The sequence below is a fragment of the Mus caroli genome, chromosome 17 (assembly GCF_900094665.2).
Source record: "Mus caroli chromosome 17, CAROLI_EIJ_v1.1, whole genome shotgun sequence".
NCBI lineage: Eukaryota > Metazoa > Chordata > Mammalia > Rodentia > Muridae > Mus > Mus caroli.
This window is the reverse complement of record NC_034586.1, coordinates 62821717-62849640: the sequence shown is the minus strand read 5'-3', so window position 1 is coordinate 62849640 and position 27924 is coordinate 62821717. Positions and strand designations below refer to the sequence as shown.

The following is a 27924-nucleotide window of genomic DNA, read 5'->3' as shown; positions in this document are numbered from 1 at the left end:
TTTAAAGTCCCAGCACTGATTAATGGGAAACAATGTGTTTGTTGTGTTTTTGGCAGGACCCATGCAGGAGACTATCTATGACTTCTGGAGGATGGTGTGGCATGAGAACACAGCAAGCATCATCATGGTGACCAACCTTGTGGAAGTGGGAAGGGTAAGCTGGCCCATCCATTGCAGAGTTAGTGATAGAGAGATAAGAACCATGTTTGTGAAGTATTTTATACACTCCAAAAAACTTAACTTCCATCCTAACCTGAATGACTGTTACCTGTTGCAGACGAAATAGACAGGAAAAAGCACTCAGTATTTAAAGGATGTTGTTATCTGGCTATACTGAGCACACAGAAATACCTCTAAGCCTTAGTGCTAGTTAGTGTGGATGTCAAAGCCCTACAGGCGCTATAATAGACATGAGAGGGCTGTGTAAGTCAGGGGGGTCAGCTCTGAAAACAGTTTGCAGAGCTGGGATCGGTCTCAGAAGCCCATCAAGTTGTTATGCTTTGGAGTGCATCTGTGCCCTAAACTATGAACTGGGTATCATAATCTCTGCCTCCAAGGTCTGGTATCCCTATCTTTGGTGAGTGTTTATAGGTTTTCATTTTTATTTAATCAGGGGGCTGATGGGTGTCTGTAGCCTTAGCAGTGCATGCTATCAGTTTACCTCCAAAACACAAAGTTTAAATGAGAAAATGTACAGGGTACAACTACCTTTTATAATGGGTTCAATTCCATGGTGACACTCAGCCCAACTGAAGAGCCCATTACCTCTTAGGGAAGTTGGTATTTATACCCAGCCAAGGTAGCCTGGTACTTATCCTAGAACTGAATTAGTGAAGCAAGAAACTTTAAAAAAAAAAAAAAAAAGTGGGGGGGGGGAGGTGGTTCTTAAGATTCTCAGAAGGTATCAGGAGGCACAAACAGGGAAGGTTGCAGACATAGTAGTTGTCTCAGAAGAAGATCTCAGTAAGTGGGATATACTAAAACTTCTAAAAAAAAAAAAAAAAGGAAGACTAGATAACCGACATTCCACAAACATCTTGAAATTCAAGATAAATTATGTTTATTTCTAGAACTCTGTATAAATCAGCTAAGTGAGTATATAGACTTGTTTAAAACATGTAACTTAAGACAATAAAGACATGAAGTACACTAGGGCTGGAGAGTAGAAAGATCGGACATTGTCACGTGCCCAAAAGCAGGCAGGGAAACCCTGTGTCCATCTTGGTGAGAGGTAGCTTGATGGTCAGGAAAGTCAAGAGATGATATCCTGGGCCTCTACATGTTAACTCTAAAGGGGTTAGATAAAAGGTAAACTCAAGGAGGAAGCAGGGAAGAGCGGAAAGGAGAAAATAATCTACCACCCATGAGAGAGCTACGGGGGCTTTGTTCTATCTTCACTTAAGATCCAATGAGAAGAGCCTCTGCTGGACTCAATGGTAAGATGTCACCTAATGTACAGTAGGAAAAGCTACCACAGCAAGCCGCCCCTCCATGTCTGTGGGTCCCATGGCTATGGACTCAATCAGCAGTAGGTTCAGACCATCCACCAAAGAGAGAGAGAGAGAGAGAGAGAAAGAGAGAGAGCAGCATCTGTATTCAATGTGTACAATTTTTTCTCATTATGATTCCCTAAACACAGTATAACAATTGTTGACCTGGGATGTATACTGTATTGGGTATCACAAGCCATCTAGAGATAATGTAGCTACCGTGTAATGTTCTCTAAGATCAATTCCCAAGGAAAATGAAAATCTGACAAAACAATTATTTAAAAATTGAAGCATTTCCACAAGTCAGCTATGAAAATGTACGAGCTTGAAGGGGTTTATTGGCACTTAATAGTCAAATTTTGTAATATTGAATTTTATAAGTTATAAAGTACCTTTTATATGTTTTATGAAATGATTCTAAGGAAGTAGAAAAGGAAGATTGCTATCTTACTTATGCAGATAGGACAACCTTGAAATCCATCCCAGACAAAGACCATAGGAAAAAAAGAAAATTATAGGTGTCACAAATTGATGGGAAGAGATAAATGGACCAATATGTCAAAACAGAGATCCCAGATGTTGACTGCAGGCCTAAGTGGAAAGATATATAATTAGTGAGCTTTTCAATCAAGCCAGCTGGGACATTTGCTTACCCATGTGGACCAAAAATAAAAGGATGTCTTCCTTATGCAATGCCCCAAATAAGTAAGAGCCAAAGGCACACATATCACAAATATAGCTTTAAACCTTCTAGAAAACAACACAGAAAAAAAATATTTAAGACTTTGGGTTTTTAAAAAATTGTTTCAAAGATGAGAAAAGCCCAATACATGAAGAAAGGATTGGAATTTTTGAAAATTTAAGCATTCGAAGTTTTTGTACAGCAAAGGTTATCCAAAGTGACAAGTTGAGGCATGTATATGCGGGTCCATTATGTATTAATAAACCACATTTCTTTCTTTCAATTACGTCTCTCTGGGAGCTAGGGGGAGCACAGGGGAGCTGGCTTAGAGCCTGGTCCAGCAGGTGCGGGTCATGTGGGCATCTTTGAGGCAATCTCTCTTTACCATGGAAATGGGATGTAATGGTACCTGTGCATCCATCAAGTCAGACAGACATAGCGGAGTCCTTTGAGCTGAGGGGCACAAACCACAGCCATTTATTTTCTTAGAGGTTGCCAAATCGACTTCTATGTCAGCAAGATCCAGAACCTGGAGAGGGCTCCTCCTGGCTTTCTTGGGGCTGAGCTGCCTTCACTAGGACTTTAAGTCGCATGGAGCATACAGTGAGCTCGCCAGGTCTTTCCTCATGTAGACACTAATCTTATTGGATCAGAACCCCAACCTTTTTATGCTTATTTACCCATGCTCCTTCATTTACAGATTTAGCCATCATGGGAATGGGTGGTCAGATGTTAACATTTGAATGTGGGCGTATAGGATTTTCATTCCATGACCCCCTACTTTGGGGGAGTTCTGGTATAAATCACGTGAGTTTCTCAGTGTCAGAGAGGTCACTGTCCATATGAGGTCTCTGTAAATAATAAGCGTCAATTTAAATGCTCTATTTTTAAACCTCAGACCAGCAGTGATCCATATAATGACCCCGGCAAGGGTGGCACCAGAATTCATTCTCATTTAAGGGATCATGCAGCTTTGCCCCTCCATCCTCAGTAAATAGCAAGAGCGGGTGGCTTCCTGGGTAGTGTCAAAGAACAACTGAGTATGCCTTTGAGCTCTTCCATGATAGAGCAGAGAATTCCCTCGGTCGTGCACCCCTTCTAAGGAACAGCACACTCACCCCAGTTTCTGAACTGACTCCACAGACAGTTACAGAGTGTCCACATCCCATAGTGAGGCCTGTGGAGGTAATTCAGGTTTCACCAGCTTTTACAATAGCTACATCCCCTCCCCCTGCCCTCACGGGATTAACTGCCTCAGATTTTAAATATTTACATCGGAGCTGACTATTTTTTTTTAAAGAATTATTTTTAAAAATAGTACACTGTATTCTTCAGACACACCAGAAGAAGACATCAGATAACATTACAGATGGTTGTGAGCCACCATGTGGTTGCTGGGAATTGAACTCAGGACCTCTGGAAGAGCAGTCAGTGCTCTTAACCACTGAGGCATCTCTCCAGCCCCTGGAGATGACTTTCAAGAGTTTCCTGGAGTAAATTGTTTTGAAAAAATCACTAATCAATACAATAACACATTCCATTAGATGTTTAGAAATGAATGAGCATGATTTATTTTTCCTTAGTTGAAATTCCCAAGTGTGCTCCAACCTAACTCGGTAGACTTAAGAGGGGAAGGTCACACATAATAAATTCTTTTACCTTCAGGAAGGGTAGAGACAGCATGGCCTTTGATGTAAAGATGGAAAAAGAGTGTCCTGTTCATTGCTACAGTAAAGGTAGTCATAGAGGCTGGAGGCTCAGCACTTAAGAGCATTGGCTGCTCTTGCAGGGGACCAGAGCTCAAAGTCTACCCATAGGACAGCTCACAACCATCTGTAACTGCAGTTCCAAGGGTTCGCACACTCTGTTCTGGCCTCCCTCAGCACTGCGCACAGACACGCACACAGGCAGAACACCCAAAACATTTTTTTTTAAAGAATTAAGAGTAATGTACAAAAGGCTCCTGGCAGGTTCTACAGGAGGTCAGGTTTTGTTCCCAGCAGTGCAGCTCATCAGATGGGACATCTGAGGATGCCCCCGTTGGCAGCTGCTGTTCCCTTTCCATTGGGCTCTTGGATCTGTCCTGTTCCCAGTGGTCACTGCCGGGCTTCACGGCAATGGCTGTAACAAATCCATATGAAAACTCCCTCCGGGCCATGGAACATCACTGAAGGAAGGATAGGTGGGCACTGGGTTTCCAGTTTATTTATAAATCTGTACCTTGGGTTTACCAAAGATAAAATGGTTTGAGTTTGTTTTTAACAAACCCTAAGCTCTCACCTGGTTGGCAGGGAGGGTGTGGGTGATCTCGGAAGAGGCCTCTAGTCCCTTCATAGGGTTGTCTTCAATTAGTAGTGACATTAATAGCATCTCTTCTTGAATGTCTGCCATGGATTTGGAAGTTTTGACAAGAAGTCTTATCCCATTAGGGGGAAAGGCCCTGACCTTGTTCCAGGCCGTTTCCTGTTGTTAGCGCTGTGCATTTGTGTAGCAGCAACTCCCATTTCCCATGCACAGAAACAACAGATCATCCAAGAAATCAAAATGACATGATTCTTAAGGGCAGCCACTACCTACTTAACCATGAGCACTGACGCGGGTTGTCCTTCATGAATTACCCATGAGTTGCCCGGATGTGTGTGTGTTTACACAGACTTGCTGCCGATTCATTAAGTTGGTGCGAGGCACCTGCTTCCACCCTTTCCTACCCTCAAGCACTCAGCATTAGGGGGCTTTAATTGCCTCCGCTGGAGCCACAGGGAGGCCTTCCCTGTCGCTGCACCTGGCATAGAAAACTGAGATGCGTCCCTCTTCTCCAGTGGGGACCCAGGCACACCTGCCAGGACCTGTCATTATCTGAAATTCCTGGGTCACTATCATGCATCCTCTTTCAGCCCGTGCATGTGAGAAGGGACCCTCTGTCAGTTTCCCTGGCACCTGCCAATAGCTGCGCACCTGGCGGTTAAATGGTGCTGGAATGTGTTGTGTTTGTCTTCCCCGCTTAATGAACCCACCTGAGGGACAGTTAGTGTCTTACCCAGCTTCCTGTTTCCCAGGCATCCCTGTTTACACTGTTTGTGTGGAGATTCAAAAAAAAATGCTGCCATGGTGCTGAACTAATCCATCTGCCAGAAGTCTCATAACCAAATCTGCAGGGCTCCCAGAGGAGATTTTTGCACCGGTAATTTAAGCTAATGATTTCTAAACATATTTAGTCAGTTTTATGAAGACCTCATTAGAATGTGACTGTTTATTAAAAATCCAAATGAGATCTCACAGTGATTTAGGGAAATTCTTGTTGAGTCACTAAATAGTCGTGGTAACAGATGACAAAATGTCTGAGAACTAAGGAAAGTAGGGGACACAGATGTTAACTTCTGTCATAAATGAAGACAGGAGGAGACTACACCGGGAAGAATTTCATCTGCCCAAAGAAGCCGACCTCAAATTCCTTCCATACTATTTCTCCCTGAAAGAATAGGAAGTAAAAAAAAAAAAAAATGTTTAATACAAACACTGGATGTCAGAATTAGTTTACGAATAAAGGGGTAGATTAGAATTCCAGGTGCCCATGTTCCATAGGAAAAAAAAGAACATCCTGTTTTCATCAGTAGCCTCCAAGCCCAGAGGCAATGGGAAGCTCAAGAGGGAAGGTTATATACTTCACGATGCATGGGCATAGCTCGCTTACAAGAACGGCCCTGGTAACCCTTACAAGTACAAAATGGCAAGACCCTTTCACTACACAAACTTGACTTGTTTGAAAATATTATCTGTGAGGAAAGAGAAAATGTTTTCCTACGCACTCCTGGCTTCCTTGTCTGAAGCTTTCTCGCTGTTTCCACAGATTTTTTTTTTTAATGAACCACATTATTTTTTATTGAAAAAAAGTCTTTTTCATACAATACATTCTGATAATGGTTTCCCTTTTCCAACCCAGATCCTTCTACCCACCCCATTCATTCAGCCCTTTCTTTTTTTAAACAGGCAGACAAAACACACAAACAAAAAACAAAGGGGAAAATATGAGAAACACACACAAACACACCAACAACAGCAACAACAGCACAAAGCTGGGAATCATAATCTACAAGCAAAAGACCAATTTAAAAAAAAAAGTATACAAACAAAGCAACATGGGACAAAACGTCTACAAGGATATCATTGAGTTCACTTGGTGTTAGCCGTCTAATGCCGGTATGGGGCCTGCCCGTAACTGTGTTTAATATACCCAGTGAGACTTCATAGGAGAAAACTAAATTTCCCTTTGCATGTGACCACCAATTGCAGACAGATTTTTTTTTCTAGGGAGGGGAATATGTGTCTCTCTCCCCTTCTCAGCCCTGACACCATCTGGCTTGAACCTGTGCAGGTCTAGTGTGCCTTGCCACAGTTCCCATGAGTTCATATGTGCATCAGCCCTGCTGTGTCTGAAAGACGGTGTTTTCTCAGAACCTACCATCACCTCTGGTCCTTACAATCTCTCTACCCGTCTCTTCTGCTTAGATCTCTGAGCTCTTAGGGAGTGGGGGTGGTATTTAGAGATATTTAGGACTGAGTGCTCCAAAGTCTCTCGCTCCCTACACATTGCCCAGTTGTGAGGGCTCTGTGTCCATCCCCAGCTACTGCAAGGAGAAGCTTCTCGAATGATGGCTGGGGCGAGACACTGACCTATGAGATTAGGAGAATGTCGTTAGGAGTCATTTTATTGCTATGTTCCTGAACAGTGGTACTTGGTTTTCCTCTAGGCCCATGGCCTATCCACGCTCAGGTTCTTGGCTGTCCAACAAGGGTCAGGCATGGTTCCATCTCATGGAATCCAAGCTGAGTGTGATTGGTTACCCCCTCATTGAGCCACTATTGCACCAGAATATTGTGCATTCGGGTCACTGTTGTAGATCACAGCATTTATAACTAGGTTGATAGTTCCCTTTCTTCTCAGATTGCATGCAGAGTACCTTCCAGTAAGTCTTGGTCAATAAATGCCAGTCTGTTGGGGTGAAGGCTATAGGTAGGCAACAGATCAACTTTTCTGTGTTCAGTGAGATGTTTAAGTGTGAAGAATAGGGCTTCAGCACAGTTTATAGACAGCAACTATTGTTGTTGAAATGCTTAATCTCAATCCAGGGTTCTACCCTGCCTTGGCTATTTAGTTCCAGGATAAAAGACACACACCCAACCTTTATAGTTACAATAAACCTTAATCAACACAAGACCTGGGCAGATATCTATCCTCTATGCTATTATGTCTATTATGTCTATTTTCCAGTCAATGACCTCATTATACAATTTGCCATGTTTTGTCTGGGCTGCTCTAAACTCCAATTAGCCAATTCACATGACCATTATTTTAAGATTCTTAACCCATGGCACTTTCTCCTCTCTTCACCTTCTTTTTTCCCCTCCTTGTGGTTCTCTCCAACCCCAAACTCCCAAGCCCCAGAACCCTAAACTCCACCTATGTCTCTTCTGCCCAGCTATTGGCTGTCAGCATTTTTATTCACCAATCAGGGATAACAAGATCACATAGCATCACCTGGGTCTATGTACAGTCTCTAGGAGCAACCGGTGTTTAGCATAGCAAAAGACAACCTCAACACCTCATTTTTAAAGATTATTTGTGGCCTGAGTGATTTCAGTCTTAGCCTTTGGTTAATCTCTGTACTTTCAACGGATACCCATCTCCATTTATTTCTACCGCAAACATTTCACTTATCGCATCACTGAGCCAGATTCAAGTCTTACCTCTCACCCGTGATTGACAGCTGAGTTTCTCACAGCTCACTGACCATCTCCCTCAAACACAACACCTCAATCTAAGCATGTCGTTCAGTATAAGGTTGCTTCTCACTATGACATCTCTCGTATCATTCAATTCTGAGAACAAACTTTGTTTTGTACTTTCTCCGGTTCGGTGTCAAGCCACGTGAATACCAATATGAATGGCTCATTTACCTTCTGTCTTCATGGCACCGCCACAGTAGCTTCCAACCACAATCTTTCACAGTAGCCACAGCAGCAACATACTTGCGGCCCACCCCAGCACTGGCATGTTTGTTTTTCGGGTTTGTTTGTTTGTTTGTTTGTTTTTTAATAAAAATGGCTCTTAACCTTCTGCTCAAAATCCCTTAGGGATTTCTTTTTACACTGAATAGAGCCTAAATGAGCTTATCCTGTTCTCTATGCCCGTTTCAATATGGCCTCCAATTTACACATCCAACTTTATCCCTACCAGCCATACCTAAAGTGTCCCCCTAATGGCCCATGGGTTGAAAGCTTACTCTCCAGGATGGCACAATTGGAAATCAGTGGAAGCCTAAAGAAGTAGGGACCTCCTAAGAAATCTGCTAGTTACTGAGGACATGTCCTTGAGGGACTATTAGGACTGTGGCCCTTTCTTCTCTCCCTTTGGCCTCCATACCACGGGGTGACTTGGATTTCTTTACCACATATTGTGGCCATGATGGCCTGCCTCAATATAGTTCTAAGAGAATCAAGACAACTAACCATCACTTGAAGCCTCCAAACTATAAGTCAGATTTATATTTAGTTATAGTATTTAGTTATAGTATTTAAACGTATACACTCACACACCCATACAAACACACACACCCCAAATATTTGCTACTTGCCAAATATGCCTCACATAAGAAAAACCTTTGACTGAAATGGGAATGGAATTTTCTGATTGCACTATCCCACCCTGATGCCCCATTGGAATGGAATATGAGTTCTTAGAATGTCACTAGTGTAAACAAGAAATTTAATTTTAATGAATTTATATGAATTCAGATTTCAATAACCATATGTGACTAGTAGCTTTTTTTGGACTATGATGAGACATTTCTTTCATCTTCCCACTTAAATATGACTCTTTTATTAATAATTTATTATAGTACCCTTTCTAGGAGAGAAACAATGAAGGGGAGATTGGAGTCTGCCTGTGTAGCCCATGCTAGCCTGAAGCATATGGCTCTCCTGCCTCGCCCTCCCATGTACCATGATGATGAGCAGCAAGCCTTTCATGACTCTTCCGTGCCTATTCTATCTCCCCCACTGTCATCCTCTTTCATGTCACTTGCCATTCTGTCCCAGAGTATGACTTTTAGCTCAGCCCTTTCTAGTTTATAGAGAGTCTCTCCCAGTGCCCATCACAATACCTTTAGAATTCAAAACCCCTCATCCATAAAGAAAACACAGGATAGCACACAGACATGTATATTTTGCTGGATTAACATGAGGATCAATATATGAGGTGAATATCTATTGGTCCTTTCCCCATAGTCACAAGCTGACCTTCTCAGTCTTTTCTGTACAAACCACCCAGTGGGTCCTTCCACTGAGGCCCATGAAAACAAACAAGTCAGAGATCCCTTCCCCAGACTCCGGCAGCAGAGAGAGCATCTCCATGCTCAGGATAGCAGAGTTGATTCCTTTCTCCTCATTACAGAGATTACAAGTTATTTACTTGTACTGCTATGAATATTTGTTCTTCTTGCCCCAAACTATTATAGCTAGAAATGAGAGACGGTATCAGCAGTGTCCTCTGACAGTAACTTTCTAAGCACTGCTGTCCTCCAAATCAACTCCCACAAAACAATCACCAGGGAAGGAGACACCCAATGCCACTGAGCCATTCTGTGAACAGCAATTAAGGGACTTGGTGGCCTCTATGAAAATATAGAATATATGAAAAATAAATCCCTCGTCGCACCCCTGAACTCTGAGGAGGGCTCTACCTAAGAACTCAGTTCCCTTATGAGAATCTAAAACATCACAGAATATCAGCCAAGAGGACGAATTTGCCTAATTCACAAATTAATCTAGGGTCAGGCCTTCTAACCCTTCTTAGTATGTACTTAATTGGTCATTTAATGATAGTTACTGAATCCATAGCACCAAGAAGTAGAAAGATATGTATAATTCCCTCATCTTCATAGCACACCAGATGTATTAGAAACCCAAGTGTAACAAACAATTAACTGTGATAGACTTAAGTCAGAATGTTATGGTGCCAATGAGATAGGCTCTGCCTGTAGAATCCAGGACTTGGAGGTGGCCTCAAGAGGCTGAACCATCCCAGGAGTAACAACTTCCATTGGCAAGAATAGGATACAAATCGTTTTTGCAAATAGGATGGAAAGCCACAGAAAGGAGAATTGGTGGCAGGAGGAGAAAGCCACGGCCTGGTACATCTGTCTTAGCATGAATGGAGACTCTGATCCTTGAATCTAGTTCAGAGCTTGTTGAAATGGGTCTGCAATGGAGAGCGGTAAAAGGAGAATGTCTGTCTTACTGGAAGTCATTGAAGAAGTGAATCAGTTGTTCTGGTTAGCGTCGCGGAAACACAGTTCCGACTTGACACAGTGGAGTACACTTGTTGTCCCGGCTACTCAGGCAGGAGGATCCATGACCAGCCAGGATAACATAGCCAGGAAGAAGGTGATAAGGGAGGGAGGAAGACAAGGAAAACAGTGGCTATGGTAATCTCAGAAAAGCAGCTGGAGAGGGGCCATGGGCTCTTCACTAGAGAGCAGGCTCAGCAAGAAGCGGGTGTGGCTAGTGATAGCGTGTTTATGGGAGATCACAGTCTGAATATTACTGGGAATGGGTATCACTAAGGAAAGATGAGAAGTTGGATATGAGCCTGGATCTTTGGCTTTGTGTCTTGGATTGTTAATGTGAAGGCTATTAACCAAGTACCTAGCAAATCCCTTCCTACCTCACCCCATCCTCCAAGAAAGGGCTGAAGATTTAAGGAAAGGGCTGAATGGCTGTTCAATATGTGAATGAAAGACAGACATGAGGATGTCTCAGGAAAGAGGTGAACTGAAGGGGTTGCAAAATCTGGGGTCTCTTTTCATTTGCCACCATCAGCTGTGCCTTCTCTACCCTCAGCTTTAAGCTAGACGTGAATATCAAGATGAGCAGACAAGGCACGATCTAAGGAGTGTCAAAACAATGATTACACTAATGAGTACACGAGTGAGCACGCACACATACGTGGGTGGCTGTGTTCAGTGATCGGATGCTATATTAGTCTGTTTTTCATTACTATAATAAAGTTCCTGGGGAATCTACCTTACAAAGCAAAGAGGCTGATTAAACCTCATAGCCCTGGAGTCTAATCATCTCAACAACACTGTTCAGAGTCTTGCAAGGACCCCCTTGGCTTCACCACATCATGGTGGGAAACACTAAGAGTCTCTCTCCCTCATTCATTCTAAAGCCACTGGAATTCAAACACACAATATCTACCCCCAAAGACATAATTCACTCTGATTACATCTCAGAGATTTCCATCTCTAAAGCCCTTAGTGGTATTCACTCACTGTCTTTGTAATACTGTTAGCATAAGACTTTGGGGATTAAACTCCGGCATGACTGGGAAGGGAGCTGTGTTGAGTGAGAGCATTTAGCATAAGCAGAAATGGGAATGAGAAGAGAAGCCGTTGGAGACAGCAAATAAAAATACAGAAAAAGGAGAAAGGAATGGCAAAAGAAAATCACAGACAAGAGGAGAGCTTGCCCGTGATCAAGCATAGCTGTGTAGAGAGGGTGTGGTCAGTCACCACAGGCTGAGGCTGCACAGGTAAATTGTGTCCTTGGGCACCAGTAACATGATTAAACTCAGTGACAATGGTTTCACAGAGTGATGTGGGGCTCATACCAGAAGGTCAGGGCTGGGGCTCATCTGGACCTGAAGCTAAGGCTGCAAACGATGTTCCCGGAGCTTGCCATGCCTGCACTGGGACTGGGACAGTACATATTCAAAAAGAAAGGGATAGGATTTGGGGACACAGACAACCAGGCCATGCAGCAGGCACACTGTAGATGTGTTCCATGTTGACAGAGAGAGCCGAGGCTTTATCACAGAGAGCTGAATGTGCACTTCTAAAATGGAGTTTCAACAGCTTGCTATCAAAAGTCCCCAAGGGTTTGCATGAGGAAGGACCATGAACAGGCGACACATTGGAGATTATGCAAAGACAGCCACTTAAAACAAGAAAAAAAAAAAAAAACAGCCAAGAAGGTGACAAGGGAGTAGTCTAGATGACTCCTCCCTCTCTTCAGAGGAAGGCCTATCAGGATTGTTAGGCCATGTGCAGTAGAGATCAGTTCTAGCTAATTAAAGTCAAAGGGGAATTTACTGGGAAAATGCCAGGATCCTTAAATGCTAATGTGGAATGTGAAGCTTGCAGATGCACAGGAATGAACACAGCAAAGCCAGAGGGTTGGGAGCCAGACAGTGTGGTGGGAGGGCTGTTATTCCTCCTCCCGTATGCTCAAGATCACAAAGATGGAGCAGAGCATCCAGGTCCCCAGGGTTGGTTCATGTATCTTCCCTGTGCCCAGATACTCTGTGCTAATTAGGGATTTGTTGTAAACTTGATACAAGCTAGGGCTGTCTGGGAAGAGGTAATCTCAACTGAGAAGATGTCTCCATCAGACTGGCCTGTAGGCAAGTCTTGGGGACATTTTCTTGATTAATGATTAACGTGGATAGACCCGAAACAATGTAGGTAGTACAACCACTGGGCGGGGTGGTCCTGGGTTGTGCAGTATGGCAGGCTGAGCAAGCCATGGGATACAAACGTAAGCATCATTCCTCCATGGCCTCTGCCTCAGTTCCTGCCTCTCCATTCCTGCCCAGCTTGAGTGCCTCATGTGATTTCCCTCAATGAGAGGCCGTGGTTGGGGATGTGAGCCAAATAGATCTTTTCTTCCACAAGTTTTCTTTGGTCACCGTGGCTATGATAGCAATAGAAAGCAAGCCAGGATCACCTTTGCTGCACAAGTCACCCCACAGGGAAGAAGTCTCTCTCCGTGTAAGGGTATCAAGAAGTCATGGTGAAGTATGCGTATGTGAAATGCATCCTCTCTTCATTCAGGCTGCTGCAACAAAGCACACAGGTGAGAAGCACCATGGAAGAGATAGGGTTTGTGTTAGCTTGCAATACCAGGTAATAGTCTATCATTGCAGGAAATCGCAGGCAGGAATGTTGACCAGCTAGTCATAATCACAGCCATAATCATGAACAGGCAGAAAACGATGCATGTGTGCTCACTTGGTTGTTGGCTTGCTTGTGCCCACCTTGGTTTCTCTCTCCTGTTCCTTCCTAGGCATGGAGCTGCCCACAGTAGGCTGGATCATCCCACACCTTTCAGTCTAATTTAGACAGTCTCCCACAGACATCCCCACATGCCAACCCAATGACAATCCCTCATTGCCCCTCTTGGGGTGACTCTAGGCTGGGACAAGTGAACAATTAAAGCTAACAATAAGAAAACGAACACGTTCACTGCAGATGCTGACCACAGAGCCTGCCCTCTGGAGTCAGCCACAGTGAAGAAAAAGGGGATCTGGAGACTGAGGTGAAACCTGTCAGACACTTAGCTCTAGAGGGGAGAGCGTGGCATGGCTATAAAACTCTGACAGCCTGCTGAGGGAAAGAATCCAGCAAGAGGGAGGATTGGAAATCTTGGAGTGCACATACAGTGTGCTGAGGGGATGTCGAGGCAAAGTGCAAATCTGTGCTAGGGCCTTATCAAGCTTACTTGGGAAGGCCTGGTTTTCTCTGAGCCCACAGAGCAGTGGTGGGTGTGGCTACACTTAAATGAATGTAGCCAAACACAGCCAACAGTCTCAGGGCAGTACATCTCCAGGAAGATCAGTTTACACAATAACAAAAGGAACACAAGCACGGCTGAGAGGCTAGGGGGAATGGGCAAAGGGCAGTTTTAGAAAGAGCTGCAGGGGGCGTGCCTTCCCTTGACCTGGGGAGAGGATGAAGAGGGAGAAAACCTAAACAAGACTGGGTGGCAGAGGCAGGTGGCTGGAATTCTGTGACCACCAACAGTCAACCTTGCCTTAGCACTGGGAGGGCATAATTCATCATGGGTGATGAGGCATGGCCTCAGGAGAAGCTCTCCACCCTGGTGGCCAGTGTGAGGTGCTTGCTAGTGTCTGGACAGATCTGAACGTAGAGATGGAAATGGAAGTGGTTCCTGGCTAGAAACCTCACCTCCTGCCCCCACCCCCAGGCCTCCTTCCTCCAATCTAAGGCCCTCCTCCCAGGATTTAGCAACACAGCTGCTGAGGGGGAGGGGGGAGCAAATAATTCAACATTTTATATCTAAACCCTATCGAGTGGGGTGTGATTGCAGGTCCAAAGTCAAAAGCATTTGTGGGCAAGGGTGCACCCAGCAGATGCTCATTTCTGAGCTTGAATTTCATAGCCTTGAAGAGAAAGAAAATTAACCAGTTCTCACCCAGCACAACAAACCCATCCTCCCTCCAAGCGCACTGCCTTTCTTTTTGCAGAAGGCCAAAGCCTCAGGGCAGCTTCCAGAGTGCAGCAGGAGGAAGGGGTTCCAGAGAGAGTGCTCTGGACCTTAGGAGGATCGCCTAGCCACTCTGCATGCACATGCACGCACGCGCAAACACACCCCATGGAGACCTGGGCATCGGGAAGAAGTCTATTCCCATGTACAAAAATAGGGGTGTTTTTTTTTTTTTTAATCTAAAATGTGTAATTCTTAGAGAATTGTCACCCATGTCCCACAGGCCCAGTTCAAGCAGGGAATCTGGGTTCTTGCAAGGCAAACTTTAGAGAAAAGGAAATGAAGAAACTGATTCAATTATAAAGCTTCCTGCGCCTAGGCAACTCCTGACGGACTGCTAAGTTGGGCAGTTTTGAGACTTGTGAAAGAAGAAGAAACTTACTCTCAGACAGAGCAAAGAGAACCCGTAAAACTATCCTTGAATCTAACCAAAGCCTTATTCGAAATCAGGCACTAAAACACTACATTGTAGAACCTCAAATCATAAAGCTTTATAATACACCGGTTATCTGGATTGCTAATCCTAACTTTTATAAACGTTACTCTGATATGATTCTTTCAAATAAACATGTGCAAAAATAATCTGTTTACACTTTTGAGGACACACACACAACTTGCAACTTCCCAAGGCTTGATAAAAAGTCCCTCATGAATATGTGCATATGCACACACACATGCATACATACACATATGCATGCATACAAGTGAACATAGGCATGCATGCATGCATTCAAGTGAACATGTTCATGCATACACACACATGCACATACATACATGTACATGCAGGCATGCACCTGTGCGCACACACACACACACCCTGATGCCAGTTTCAGAAGTGCTCTTTACATTTTGAGGAATGGCAAACTGCTGCTCTCTGCTCTGCGTGAAGGCCACAGTCCCTGTCTTCTGAATTCTGTATGAGCTGAACACAGCACTAATGAATTTTCTGTAGGGAAGACAGGATCCGTCTCACGTCTTCATCTCATGCCTCCTGGGCTTCTGCTTACTAGTGTTAGAACTCTAAGCTCCTCAGAGATGCTTGCTGCTCATGTCTCCTGCTGGGCCTTCTCCCTGACACACATGCCACTAGTCACCATGCAGGAACAGTGACAATTCAGACCACATAGATGGCATGTATAACCCTAATGGGGCTGAAAGAGCCCTATAGTGTTGTGTGTGTTTGTGACATGCATGTGTCCATGTGGGTATATGCATGTACGTATGTGGCTGGCCAGAGGTCAACATCAGGCGTCTTCCCTGATTACTTGCTCTCTGTCTTATTTTTGAGACAGTGTCACCCACTGAACAGGTCATTGATCTGGCTAGCCTGGCTGGTCAGTGAGCTCTAGAGATCTGCCCGTCTCTCTAGGCAACAACCCCCCAACCCTGATAATCCAGTACCATGCCTCCATATGCAGCTTGTCTGTGGATGCTAGAATTGTGAACTCAGGTTTTCATGCTTGTTTATTACCTGCAGAGCCTAACCTGGCATTTTACCCCTTCCTCTTCTGTACTTAGCTATGTTTGTGTGCACAGATGATTCTGGTTGTATTCCAGCTGCCTACAGCACTCCCAGGACTGTGGCCTATGAGCAGTAAGGCCAGGTGAGAATACAGCCTAGGTGAGCAACAGCCCCTACTACAGTCTAGGTCCATGTGGTCATACCATAATAAAGTCACCTAACAGGTTTCTCACATGTCCCTCCCATCCCCTATTTATATAACAGCTCTAGTGGATGACCGCTGACCTGCTGCTCCAAATGATAGAAGAGACAAACTTTTAAGACATTTACAATGCAATTATGGGTTACACACAGCTCTACAGAAGACCATTCCTGCCAGTCATAGGAGTCTGTGAGGAGGGCCAAGTGATTTCTTCCCTGAATGTATGAGCTAGTATAAAAAGCCTGCTTCGTGCAGGGATATTTCCATTCACCACTTCTTTTCCTGGACCTTGGCATACCCTGTGTTTAAAGTCACACGTGGGCAGACAGCAGGCGCCTTGAGGATGTGAGGGAAGTTCACTGGCTGATGGATTAGACCTGACAAAAATACAACTGCATTTAGCCCACCTGATTAACTCTTCGTGTTCAGTTCTCAGCGATTCAGCCTAATCACTTATGTCCCTTTAAAAGGGAGAGGGACTTTTTTCTTAAATACCAACGAATTGCAAATCAAACTTCAGAGATGCTGTCATGCAACTGACACCTCTTTGCCAGCCATCTCCTATGCTACAGTGGCAGGATATTGCAGATCAAAGCACATCTGTGGGTCTGAATAACAAGTGTTTATTGTTATTCAGGTCTCTAGCACACTGAATACAGACCAGCTCTTCGACAACCTTTGGTCCAGTCATGGAGTCACTGGCTCCTTGTCGATTTGCCATCTGACAGGCTAGGCTGGGCCCTCTCCTGGTTGGCCGTGCCACCTCTCCCTTTGTCTTCTCTTGCTGCAGAGATTCACAGTCATCTGCCTCTGCGACTGTAAAGTGCCAGGGAGGTTATCAGGGTTACACATACAGCAGACAGACACCTGTTCCTGGGACAAAAGCCCAGGAACTTTTATCACCAACCCCCAATCCCACTGCTCAGGCGCAGCTGTAGATTCTTAGCTGTAATTCTTATCACTGCACATAATGTAGGAAAATGGCTGCCTCCCTCCTGCTCTCGTGAGGACTGGGTGGCACACTTCGGGCAACGCCCAGCCTTGAACAGTCTTGACAAATAGTAAGTGGTGCGCTCACTCCAAGGCAAGATTCTTTTTTTTTTTTTTTCTTCTCTGCTTACCACCTCTGCTTATCTAATCTTCTAAGCCCCTGACCCGGCTTTTCTCCTAAGGCTTAGGGTTATCTGGCCAAGTAAATACACGAGTAAGCCGAGTAAGCCAGGGCCTCCTGGGAGGCTCAGACCAGAGAAGCAGAAATATGCGGTGAACAGTCTGATGATCTTTCTATAACCAAGGGGCAAGACAACAGTATCTCGAGTTCCCCTGTTTATAGAACAAATAAGGCAGTAATTCAGTAGGCTGCAGGCAAAGAGAATTCATTACCTTAGAACTTTTCTCTGGCAGTGTCTGCCCTGTATATAAGACCAGGCAGGGACAACAGCTTGCAGCTCAAGTTACTGCCCCATTTCTTTGGCAGCCAATTTTTAGTCATGCCATTGCCATAAAATCCACTCAGCTCCCTTCTACCCGACAGGAAGGATGTAGCTCTTCCCTGCATTACAGTCTTGTAAACCTCAGGATGAAGCAGGGAGCGTTGGAGTGACATTATTTAAGCACCTCGGGGCATTGCTGGATTGTAAAATTGCCCTGGTTACATTAATCATGAGGGTAGGAAACAAACAAGTTGGATGCCAGGATTTCAGTGGATTATTTACTGGGTAAATAAGCACAGAAAAGACCAGGACAGTGATTTGGTTAGAACTCTATCTGCAAAGAGGCTGAAGAGCCAGGAGAGTCACTACTACAGAACTGGATGCTAGATTTATACCTGTGAGCCTTGGGCTGCCTGCTTTGCAGAAATAGAAGTGTCTAAAGCCATAATGCCTTTCCTTCCATCCTCTCTTTTTCTGCATGAGCAGTCAAACCCTGCCCCTCATTCACGCAAGGCAAGAGTTATGCTACTGACTCGACTCGACTCGACTCGACTCTCCCCCCCCCCCCCCCCCCGCCTCTCTCTCTCTCTTTACTTTTTCAAGACAAGATCCTGCCCTGTTGCTCTATAGCCTACATTGGCTTTGGCACAAACAGTCTTCCTGCCTCAGCTTTCAAAGTTCTGGGATTACACACCTTTACTACCAGGCCTAGCCAGACTTTTCTATGCTATTGAATAAGAGTGTTCCTTAGCTCACTAGTGCATCCTTTCTGGTGTTGTAGGGTCCAAAACCAACAGTGAGCACATAGACATTTTAATCTGTTCAAACAATTGAGTCACAAACTTCCCATTCTTAGGCAGCTCATATGATCATTAGTCAAGAGTGGCAAGCCACACAATTTTGTCACCATGTTCTTCCTGTCCCTCTGAAGCTGTTTAACATGGATTGTCACAACTTAAAGAGAGGGCATTGGAGCAGCTTGACCACGCCTTGGGTAGCATCTGGCTTTCTGCCTTTACCCTAAAAGTTATTTACCTCCCTTGAGTGATTCCCTGGGGCAAGTACCTGTGTCAGAAGACCCCAGAAGAAGTCCATCAAGATTAAGACGTCTGGCATTAGAGTTCACTCTTCTGAGTCCTAGCATAAACTGTGAATAATAATGTGACAATACATGAGGTCTGTGGAGCACCACACTGGATGAAGCCCCTCTTCTATCACAGAGATCTTGCTCTGATGGAAGCCAGCAGCACCATAGTGACCGCCACACCACCAGTCCGTGGACACTCGTGTGGCAGCCCATAAGGAGGGTCTTCAGATCCCCAGTGTCCATGAAATAGATATGACTATTGCTCCATTTCCTTGATAGCAAATAAAGCTTCCAGACATATAGCTACTAAATGCCCACCCAGATCTCAACTCCAGAGGCTCCACATCTGACATCCATGCCTCCCAAAGAACCAACTCTAGAAGTATTGGGTCACTCCAGGATCTGGGATAATTTTAACAAGGAGAAGTTTAGTGTGCTATTTTTCAAGTCAGAAAACATATCCAGGGTGGCTTCCTGACTCATACAATGTCATGTGGCCATCCTACAACTCAGCTAGAGTGAGTCTCAAGCCCCAGTGCCTTCTGCACAGGGCTCTTTTCCTGGTAGCACACTGTGAAAGAGTTAAATGTTTATTTTTAAGAGGCTCTAAAAATTATTCTTTTATCTATTAACCTTAAAAGTTAAATCTACTTAGAAGGGATTGCATATATGTGCATGGATGTGTGGTGTGTGTGTGTATGTATACACATTGTGAAGAATATTTGTTTAAACTAAAAAAGCCACGTGAAACACACAGAAACAGCAACATGGAACACACAGAAAATCTAGGTCCCTGATCTCACTCAGCACCTTTGAGTTGTGTTCTTGAGACAGTCACGATAGGCCTGATGCTGCTATCACCTGTTCACAGTGGAATGATGCAAAGGAGGCCCCAGTGACAGAGCTGCCTGAACCCGCATTCACTGTGCACACAGCTGCTCCTAACTCCTCATGCCCCACTTGCCCCCTTAGCCTAGCAGCTACCGCACCCACCTTGCACTCAGTATTTCTCCCCAGCATAGAAGCTGACTTGGTTGCTGCCGCCTCAGGGCAGACCCCTGGTGGCACATATGCATGCAAAGGAACCAGGCAACTGTAAAATGCTGGCACTACAGCAATGCACTCCCGCAGCCCACTCTTCTCAAATGTACACTTTTTATCCCAGCACCATTGGAGCAGCTGGCCATCCTGAACCAGGACTGTGACTGTGCCATCAAAGGACCCCACCTTCCCAGGACTATCCAACAAAGACTTGAAGACTGAAGGCAGGCTTCCTAGAAATGTCTTCTGCCAACTTCCCCCACCTACACCACCTGACCCTCCCCATCCAACAATGGAAATAGCACCCTTTCTTGTCAGGTGCACTAATAGTGTAGTCTACCCTGGGAAGGTTCAGATTTCTTCCCTTGGAATTAATACTTATCTTCTGATCTTCCATTGTGATTTCATTAAGAGATTTTTAGCAAACATTCAATTGTACCAGTCTTAGTCTAAATAAATTACAAAAATGATATTCATAGCAACATTTTTTTATTATGCTCCTTCTACAGATAAAGAGATGAAACCTCCAAGAGGTTAAATAACTTGCCCAACATCACAGCTAGTAAATGAAGCTTGGCTTTTAACCTAAAGGGATAAAATACCCAAAGGGAAAGGGCTTTTGATCACCGCGCTTGCCTTGTGAGCTGCCTCAAGTTAGATTTGCAGAGTGTCCCTGTCTTCTCATGAATGTTACAATCATAACTCATTCCTCTGTGTCCGCAGAAAGACCTAGCTAGAATTCTGCTTGTCACTGTCCAAATGCCAAACAGAATAACCTGGAAATTCCATAGCCTAAGCTAAGGCATTAGCTAAGAGCTTTGCCACATTGGGGTCACAAAGTTGAAATGCTGATCTCGAACGCCTTTGCATCTATCTGTCAATCAGCTCAAGTTAGTTATTTGTAAACTAGAGATGGTAATCTGGACTCTGCAGAATTACTACTTTTGGGGGGCATGTTCTGTCTTCCTCATAGAAGGAACTAGGAGGATAGAGACCAGCTTGGGCCCTTGAATATTGTTTCTCTCTCATGCAAACCAGTAAGGGCTCTCTGTATAGAAGTCGAGGTGACCTTACAAATGAGGGTTTGCAAACTGTCTGTGTAACTCCAAACTCCAGGTGTTTGCTTTAAGTTGCCTTCCCAGAACATAGACATTTTTTCCTAGTTCTATTTAGAAGTTGGGAACATTTCATCCCCCACATGATCTAGTATCCACCAGCACATATGGGAGGAAGAAGCCAGCCTAGGTCTCTGTCTACTTATCGGTATATGTTAAATGTTTTAGGATGAGCAGTGATCAACTGAGACTTACGTAGATATGTGTACAGCATTAGCCATGAGCTTAGCTGGGCCTAGTGGCTCCTGCCTATAATCCCAGCAGCACTCAGGAGCATGTTGTGTTTGAGGCTAGCCTGAACCACATGGTAGATTCTAAGACAACTTGGACTATATCGGATGACCTTGTCTCAAATAAGAGAAGGGAGAGAAAGTAGAGGAGAGGAGAGATCTTACTGTATGATAGACTGCTGGGAGGCATAGGCAGAAGTTAGCAGCTTTTTCTAGGGGGAAGTCAACAATGACTTCAGAATATACTCTCCTTCTGCCCCTCCCCTCCTTGTCTGCCTCACCTAGACAGGATAGCTAAAACCGCGTTAGACGTCCTACTTTTTATCTGCTCCTGAAGCCAAACCCTAACAAAACCTAAGAAAGCCAAGAGCTCCTTAAGGTCTACCCTCCCACCCAGCCCTACAGCTTGACTTGGGGTCTGGCCTACCCAGGGAGTTCATTGTCTATCCTAGCCCTGTCTTCTTCATGGAAGGAACCAGGAGCAGAGACTAGCCCGGGCCTGTACAAATGGTCTTCCTCTCCAAGCTTCCATGTGAGGATACAACTATGAGAACATCTCACCCAAACCAGGAAGGACTCTCTGTGTGGAAGCTGCAGTGACCTTGCAAATGGATTTGCAAACTGTCTTTGTGCCTCCAGCAAACTGTTTGCTTTAAATTGCCTCCAGGGAATAACAGAAACTTTTCCCTTGATTCCGGTTGGAAGTATATCCAAGCCATACAGTAGGAGACTGGGCCGGCCAAGCTTTCTCCTCTGTATCATCATCTTGTTTCTGGGAAGAATGGTTTGCAGGAAAGAACAGAAGCAGCCCAGATCCCTCCCCTCATTTTCCTCCCGTCATAAACCACAGCTGTCACCGCTCAGGGCCACTCTGCACCTCTTCCTAAACATCCCGCTTCATCCTCCCAGGCTCCACAAACCCCTATTGTCACCTAGGGTCCAGAGTTTAAACTCGTCACTTAAGAAGGATTATCGGGTTTTTTTGAGGTCTTGCGGTTGACTGGTCTAGCACTTGGCTCGATCTGTTTATTGCATTGTGTCTGATGATTTCCAGACTCGTCTGCACTCGGGATCACATGGGAAGCTTCTGGAAATTACGGTTGCTTCTACCCCAGCACAGAGATCCAGGAGAGAGCCTGGAATGTGACCTGGGCTTTAGAGTTTCTTTAAAGACACCTTCCTGATTCTAACATGTCCACAAATTTAAAACCACTAACTTCATCTTAGGACAGACTCTCTGGATAAGAATTGTCATCATCCCTTCTTGACAGATGGCAGACCCTGAGGTTGCATAAGCAAGTTGCAAGGTCTTCTTCCAACTCATATCAGCCCGGTTCTGCTGTCTGCCTGGGCTGCAGAAGTTCCTCTGGCCAGTACGGGCTACAGGTCAAGGAGCTTGTTGGAAGTGCCAGTTCTTCAGACCCCGGGAATTTGTCGAGAATCACCACAAGGAGTTCTGATATGTGCTAGAGTTTAGAACTCTTAGTGTAACCACGTCAGAATGCACTCCAAGGTCAAGATGAGGAACTCCCAGGCTCAGGGGAACTCGCTCTACCCCTAGTGATGTTATGACCTTAATAAGCATGGGATTATCTCGAGCTGTGAGTTAGAAATGACTCTCCTTAAAGACATCAGTTCAAGATCCTCACAGTCTAATGCTTTCTGTGTTTTAAGTTACTGAACTTTAAAGCCCAAGTTAACGACCCCTTGGCTACATCTCTCCTGCAGCCAAGTGTGGTAATGAGCAGGCAGTGGGGCCCAGTGCCCTCTGCTTGATTAATGGCCTGATGGAATCTGCATAGGATACCAACATAATCAGAGGGCCCTGGAAGTGGCCTCATTTCCATGCTGGAGGCTGTTGCCATCCATGATGAAGTTGTGTGGGAGATGAGGCCTCTGCTAGATGCTGGGCAAGCACCCTCAGGCTGCAGGAGACAGCTGGCTTGGCACAGGATCAAACAGGAGCTTCGGGTTGTATGAGGCTGGGGATCCAGCAGGTGTCTCAAAAAGCCTAGGTTTTGACATCGCTGTATGCGGAGTCAGAGCCAGGAGGTGGCCACAAGCCCCTCGTGCTGTGGTTGTAAAAAGTCATCAACCCCAATGAAACATGTTTTCTTTCCTGTTCATTTTTCTTCGAGCAAAATAATATCTTGGCACAAGTCCAAGCCGTTAAAAAAAGATACTTAGAGGAGCTCAAATTAGAAGGATTTTTAGTAGGCTGAAACAGATGTGGCAAACCATTTCAAGATACTCTGGGAGATGAGTTGGGAAAGACGGATTCTAAATGGTCCCTCTGCCTTTTCCGGACCCGCCCTCACAGGTGCTGGTGTGTAAGATTCGAGGGATCTTTCTAGAAGGAAGTACCTCTCTGCTTCTGTTTTCTTAGCTGCCTCTGGATTAGAGCATCTGAGTGACTCTGGCTGCCAACCATGCATCTCAGAGGAGGCCACTGTCCTTTGCTGGAAGAGCAGCTGTGCCTGTTCACCACCAGTGCAGCTGTAGTGGAAGCCCTTGACTTTGGAGCCCTCCACACAAGCTGAACATGATCTAGCATAGAGGTTCCTGTCGACCGCCTGCACATAGAGGCATCCCTCTGCATCTTGATAGATGCAGATCTCCGGAAAACTGCAGTAAAACTGGGGCCAGATCTCAGATGCGATCTGAACTGGTACACAGGAATGGTCAGAGGAGAAACTTTGACCCTCGATCCATTCTGGCAGGCTTTAGCTCCTTGACCCCAAAGCACTGAAGGCCCCTTGTTCATGTTTATTAAAACTTCCCAGGCAGAGAGGGAAAGGAATCTAAAATAGATGAATAGGCAACTATGTAACCAACTACCCTTTACCTATTGCACCTATAGTGTATCAACTAGGAGACACCAGATACGGGGGCATTTATTAGGTTTAAAGACCCCTGGTATAACACAGACTGCAGGTGCATCATGTGTGTATTGTGTGGAGGGTGTTGTTGTTGTATTGTTCTATTGTAGTTGCCACAGAAATATACTTTTACCTGTATTACACTGAGTTATTCCATTTTAAAATCACACATTCATACTATATTTGTAGCTTTACCCACTACCTTCTGCTTTTATAACTGAAGACATAGACAGTAAAGGAGAGCCCATTGTGAGCTGTATAAGCATCCCTGTTAACCACCACGGATATTCTATAAGTGAAATTATGGTCACCCTCAAGTTAGAGACCTGTGCATATGCACCATCTAATCAGCCTTGGTATCTATAGAAGAATCGCCACTCTCTTTTCCTCTGGGGCACTTTAGAGAGCGTTTGGGTATTCATAACGTGGATTTCCGAGATACTATAGATAGCACCTTCTGGTAATGTCACAGATAGCGTTTCCAGGCAAAGGTCCTGTAAGGAGGTTCCCAAGGGCAATTTAAAACAACATGGGATCAAGCCCATCTTTTTACCCTGCTCCATTTGCCTCAAACCCTGATTTGTATATTGCCAACTAAATTTAATAAGGATTATCTTGAACTTGGATAAAGTTTCAAACATTTAGAGGCTGCTAGAGTCCTATTCAGTCACATACCATAGTATAAACATTAGTGTGACACAAATGTTTGCCTTGAAAGGTCTTCGTAGCCCATAATCCTTCGAGAAGTTCTTCCCAATCGTGGATTTTCCTTCTTACACTGATCCTATGTCTGCCTCCATGAAATACAGCCCTGGGTAGCCCCCTGAATATTTATCATGTATAGGACATGACCTCCAGATGCCGCAGGAACTAAGAAATAAGCAAAATAACCCCTTTCCCGCTGGCCAGCAGTAACCAAGTGTCTGAAGGATCTCATCCTTGCTGCCAAATATGCCCCTTGGGAATCAAAGAGAGTTCACATCTATGGATAAAAGTCTTGGGAAGTGGTGGGGGTGAGTAGGGGTGGGGGTTAGCATCTAACATGTGCATTAAAAATGGGGCAGCAGTGCCCAGACAGAAATGGTGAGAAACCATTTCAAACAGACAGAATGGTTTTGGATCACAGTCTCTTTTAGGATTAGGTTAGATGTTTGTCCTTGAACATAATTGGAGATTAGACTAAAAATGCAAGTTGTGACCAATTTTTTTAAGTCACTTATACCCCCTGATGAAAGACCATCTCGTCAGTCTCGCAGACAGTGCTAGAAAGCAACAATCCCGAGAAAGTACAAGTCAGAGTTGGGGGGGCGGGGGAGGGGGAGCTCTACTTGGGAGGTGGCGTCGTGATCTTGTCCATGTAGAGCATCCCTGCAGGAAGACCCCAGAGCCCAAAATTAGATTATGTGAGAGGAAATGTAAAGGACAGGAATTGTGTGGGGAAGGCATTTCAGAGAGATGATGGAGTTTTGTGCGGCCATAAAGAAAACATGAAGTCATTCCATTTGCAGGGAAACTGAGGCAATCAGGGAGCACCCATCATGTTAAGTGAAATAAGCCAGACTCAGAATGACAAATTCCATGCTTTCTCATATATGTGGAGCTTAGATTTGCAGTCATACACTGTATATTAGTATATGTATATGATATATGTGGGGGGGGGGGTTGGGGGTTGGTGTAGGTGTATGAGAGAGAGAGAGAATGAACTAGAAAGAAGGCAGCAGGAGGGCAACATAAAGGAGATAGGAAGTAGAGAAGCCAAGGGAAACATCTAATAGAAACAGAAAGGCCAGGAGCTGGGAACAGGAAGGAAACCAGCCCCAAGGCAGGAGGGAATGCGGAGGAGGGACACAGGTGAACAGAGTGTAATGACGCGCATGTATGAAGGGCTCGGAAAGAAACCCTCTAATCTGTGTTCTAACCTGAAACTAATTGTAAAGAGACAGACAGTCCCTCACCACCATAAGTACCAATAACAAGAGCCCATGTGTGTGGTGCAGAGTTAGTTATGAAGCTCCTGTCCCTCCAGGCAGACTTTTACATCAAAAAAACCCTTAGTCACTTTCTGAAACTTAAGAGTCAAGGAGACACCAGGCAGTGGTGGCACACGCCTTTAATCCCAGCACTTGGGAGGCAGAGGCAGGCAGATTTCTGAGTTCGAGACCAGCCTGACCTACAGAGTGAGTTCCAGGACAGCCAGGGCTACACAGAGAAACCCTGTCTTGAAAAACAAATAAATAAAATCAACTTTTAAGAGTCGAGGAGACTAAATTTGCAAACTTCCTCTATGGTGTACTCTTCCAGGCCATTTCCTGAGTAGGGAAGGATAAGAAATGAAGGTTTACTATAATGGGATAATGACTAGGTAGATGGTGGTAACAGCAACAACAAACACACTTGCTTTGGGGTACTCGTCTAAGTTGTGTGTGCAAATTTATCCTGTAAATCTCATGACCCCCCCTCACTGAAGGACCTAAATAAAAAGCTAGACCCATAATCTCCTTTGTGTTCCTTGCAGGTGAAATGCTGTAAATACTGGCCAGATGACACCGAGATCTACAAAGACATTAAAGTCACCCTAATAGATACAGAGCTGCTGGCAGAATATGTGATAAGAACGTTTGCTGTGGAAAAGGTAAGTGTGGAAGCCAGAGCAAGCCGCAGTAGCCTCGTCAGCTTATCTAGGATCAGGCCTGGACGAAGGTAGGCTCCGGTAGTTTCTCAAGACGGCGTCTCACCCTCTGATTCCCTAACAGCTCAGCTCCATCCTTAATGCAGGCCATTCCCATTTCATGGCAATCTGGTTGGTTTTTTTTTTTTTTTTTTTTTTTTTTTTTTTTACTAAACCCAAAGATAACGTGTACCGTGCTATTTTCATTTTAACCTTTAATCTTTGCCCATTTCTCTTTCTCGGTTCACAAAGCAAAGTTTACTACATCTAGAGAGATGCAATCTAAACTTGATACTAAGTGTGCTGTCCCCTGTTGAACATCCACTTGCATCTCCCAAAAATGAATTGGTGTCAGGGCTGAGACAGTGGTCGGGTCCGTGGTGCTCCCGGACTCCCTCAGCCCCTTCAGGCTTTCTAAGGCCCAAAGTCCAAAAGAGACTGAAGGGCCCTCAGGGAGCCCCATCAGTCAGGCACTCTTGCATGAGCCAGCACCGCCCTCCATATTCACTCACACTTCGCTCTCAGCCCTGGGCGAATGCCATGCATCGATTCTATTCCACCTCATCCCATACGCATGGATAGGGCTGCTTCTCCGGGAAGCACTGTAGGCCATAACAGGGACTCTCCTTGTCCCCTTCTTTCTGCTGACATAGGGAGGGGCCGGAGGTGAAGCAAACTGCAGTCCGTCCAGAGAAGTGCCACAGGTACGCTGTGGGGAAGGTGGAGGTGACTGAGAGACACTCTGCCCCTCAGAGACCCACAGGCACTCCCGTCAAGAGCCTGGCGGTCTCCAGGACGCAGACCTGCACAGCTGCTACTCAGAAATGATCGATTTATCACGAATTCTGCCTGCTCTCATTCAGCCAGCGGCAGCAGACCCCCTTCCAGGGCTGGGTTATGCCAAACTGCTGGCCTCTTAGCTCCTGGCTCTTCTGATTCTATATGGTCACTGCATCTAAATGCACTTTTTTGGACCAACAAGGGCATCTCTGGGGGAATAAGGAAATTGCAGGGCCTGCCTATTGTCTAATTCACACTGATGACTGCAACTGCCATTCCTAGTTTGAAAATCCAAATTTACAACAAGATTCCCAAAGCCTAAAAGACTTTACTTCATTTAATCTGTTTCTCATACTAGTTAGCTTCTTTCTCCTATAGCCTCTCTCTCTTTCTCTCTTTCTCTCTCTCTCTCTCTCTCTCTCTCATCTCTCATCTCTCATCTCTCATCTCTCTCTCTCCTCTCTCTTTCCTCTCTCTCTCTCTCTCTCTCTCTCTCTCTCTCTCTCTCTC

General features: G+C 45.0%; 1 protein-coding gene across 7 annotated transcripts in view; it reads left to right on the top strand.

Annotated features, from left to right (window-relative positions):
• Positions 1-27924, top strand: part of Ptprm (protein tyrosine phosphatase receptor type M) — a 682149-nt gene that overhangs the window by 623560 nt on the left and 30665 nt on the right. For 4 of the 7 annotated variants that reach the window (XM_029470946.1, XM_029470944.1, XM_029470943.1 and 1 more), the window contains 3 exons: positions 57-154; positions 26482-26598; positions 27288-27338. In XM_029470946.1, coding sequence (XP_029326806.1) covers positions 57-154; positions 26482-26598; positions 27288-27338 — 266 coding nt within the window. The remainder of the gene's footprint in view (positions 1-56; positions 155-26481; positions 26599-27287; positions 27339-27924) is intronic. The other 3 variants (XM_029470945.1, XM_021185848.1, XM_021185847.1) reach the window with 1 other exon arrangement.